This window comes from Arachis hypogaea, chromosome 7, assembly GCF_003086295.3.
Source record: "Arachis hypogaea cultivar Tifrunner chromosome 7, arahy.Tifrunner.gnm2.J5K5, whole genome shotgun sequence".
NCBI classification, from domain to species: domain Eukaryota; kingdom Viridiplantae; phylum Streptophyta; class Magnoliopsida; order Fabales; family Fabaceae; genus Arachis; species Arachis hypogaea.
Genome location: NC_092042.1, coordinates 48,747,524 through 48,749,633, shown reverse-complemented (window position 1 = coordinate 48,749,633; position 2,110 = coordinate 48,747,524). Strand labels below are relative to the sequence as shown.

The 2,110-nt window shown below is 37.6% G+C and overlaps 1 protein-coding gene across 1 annotated transcript; it reads left to right on the top strand.

Annotated features, from left to right (window-relative positions):
- The first annotated feature begins 1,002 nt into the window (after positions 1–1,002).
- On the top strand, positions 1,003–1,587 carry LOC112701446 (uncharacterized mitochondrial protein AtMg00310-like). The gene has a single exon (XM_025752200.1). The coding sequence runs from the start codon at positions 1,003–1,005 to the stop codon at positions 1,585–1,587; it is 585 nt and encodes a 194-aa protein (XP_025607985.1).
- The last annotated feature ends 523 nt before the right edge of the window (positions 1,588–2,110 follow it).

The window sequence follows — 2,110 nt, the reverse complement described above, 5'->3', positions numbered from 1 at the left end:
ATTTCTTTGAGCTTCATTTAACACCCTGCATGTATAATTTCTAAGAAACTCCTTATGCTCTTTACATTTACAGGGGATAATTTCTCAATTACCTCCGCTTTGGCCTTGTCAACTTCTATACCTTTGCTTGAGATGTGGTGCCTAAGAACTATACCTTCCGTAATCATAAAGTGGCATTTTTTCCAATTCATAACCATGTTAGTTTCTTTGGACCTTCTCAAGACCAAGGCTAGATGTTGCAAGCACCCTTCAAAGGAATCACCAAAAATAGAGAAGTCATCCATAAAAACCTCAATAAATTTTTTAATCATATCAGATAAGATGGAAAGCATGCACTTTTGGAAAGTCGCAGGAGCATTGCACAAACCGAAAGGCATACAGCGGTAAGCGAAGACTTCAAAGGGGCATGTGAATGCCGTCTTCTCTTGATCATGAAGGTCACTGCAATTTGGTTGTAGTTGGAGTATCCATCTAAAAAATAATAAAATGCATGTCCGACCAACCTCTATAACATCTGAACAATAAAAGGAAGTGGGAAGTGGGAAGTGATCCTTCTTTATAGCTGTATTGGTTAGATGATATTTTAAAATTTTTATTAGACTATTATTATGTTTTAGTGGTTTTATTTATATTTTATTATAAAACAGTTATTTCGATGACCAATTCAGTTTTCAAAACTTTAGCAGCAGCTTAGCAACCACTAGGACAAGTTGCTTTTGATTACATTTAGCATTTTTTTAAATATCACATATACAAAATAAATTATATTTTTAAAATTTATATTTATCAATTATAATATAAATAATTTAACCAATAATTTACTGATTGAACTACTAATCCAGTAACTAGTATCTTAAGCAAGACAAATACCTGGGAATTGCTCAGACACTAAATATTGAACATATCGGAACACAAGACAAATACCTGGGATTGCCCTCTATAGTTCAAAAATCAAAGAAAGTAACCTTTGGAACTGTCAAGGATAAAGTTCAGAAGAGGATTATGGGTTGGAAAAGAAGTATATTGTCATCAGGTGGTAGGCACACGCTATTGAGAATAGTGGGGGAGGCGATTCCTATTTATACACTCTCTTGTTTCAAGCTCCCGGACACGCTGTTGACTGAGATTCATAGCATGCTCTCGCAATTTTGGTGGGGTCAAAAAGGCGCAGAACGAAGAATGGTTTGGATTAAATGGGACACAATGACAAGACCGAAGAAAGATGGCGGGCTGTGGATCAAGGACCTAAGGGCGCAAAATTTGGCTTTATTGGGAAAACAATATTGGCGTCTAATGAAATACCCTAATTCTACTCTATCAAGAATTCTCAAAGCTAAATATTTCAGATATACAGATTTCCTACATGCAGAGATAGGAAGCGTACCGTCGTGGGGCTGGAGAAGTGTTCTTGAAGGGCGCAAGGTGATCGAGAAAGGCTTGTTATGGAAAATAGGCTCTGGCACTAATATTCGCATCTTCCATGACCCCTGGCTCCCACCACCAGTGCCCTTTAATGTCCCTCAAAATGCACTCACAATCCCGCCAGATCTGCAAGTGTATTACGTTAATGGCGTTACTAAATCCTGATAGAAGCTGGAATAGAAATTTGATTAAGTCGATTTTTTCAGTTGATATATGCAATAAAATTTTTTCAATCAAACCAACAGAGGAGGAGGATGAAGTTAATTGGTGCTAGACAAAATCTGGTATATATGAAGTTGGGTCAGGATACAAAATTGCTTATGGATTCTTTCATTCTTCTACTTCATTGAGGCCCCAAAACATACACAACAGAGTCTGGAATAGCATTTGGGAGTTGAAATTACCACATAAAATTAAGATTTTTCTATGGAAAAGTCTTCATGAAAAGCTTCCTGTGTTGCAACAAGTTCACAGCCGGTTCGCATCCACTCCTGCCACTTGTCCAAGATGCATGTTGAAGGCTGAATCAATTTCTCATGCTTTGTTCCAACGCCCCCTATCTTCAATAATATGGAGACTAAACTTAATAACCCCTGATCTATGGATGATAGAAGAAGAGACATTTTTCAATTGGTGGCAACGGGTCTTCTCCTGGGCAGCGGCTCAATTAGACGGTAGACAAAAGACC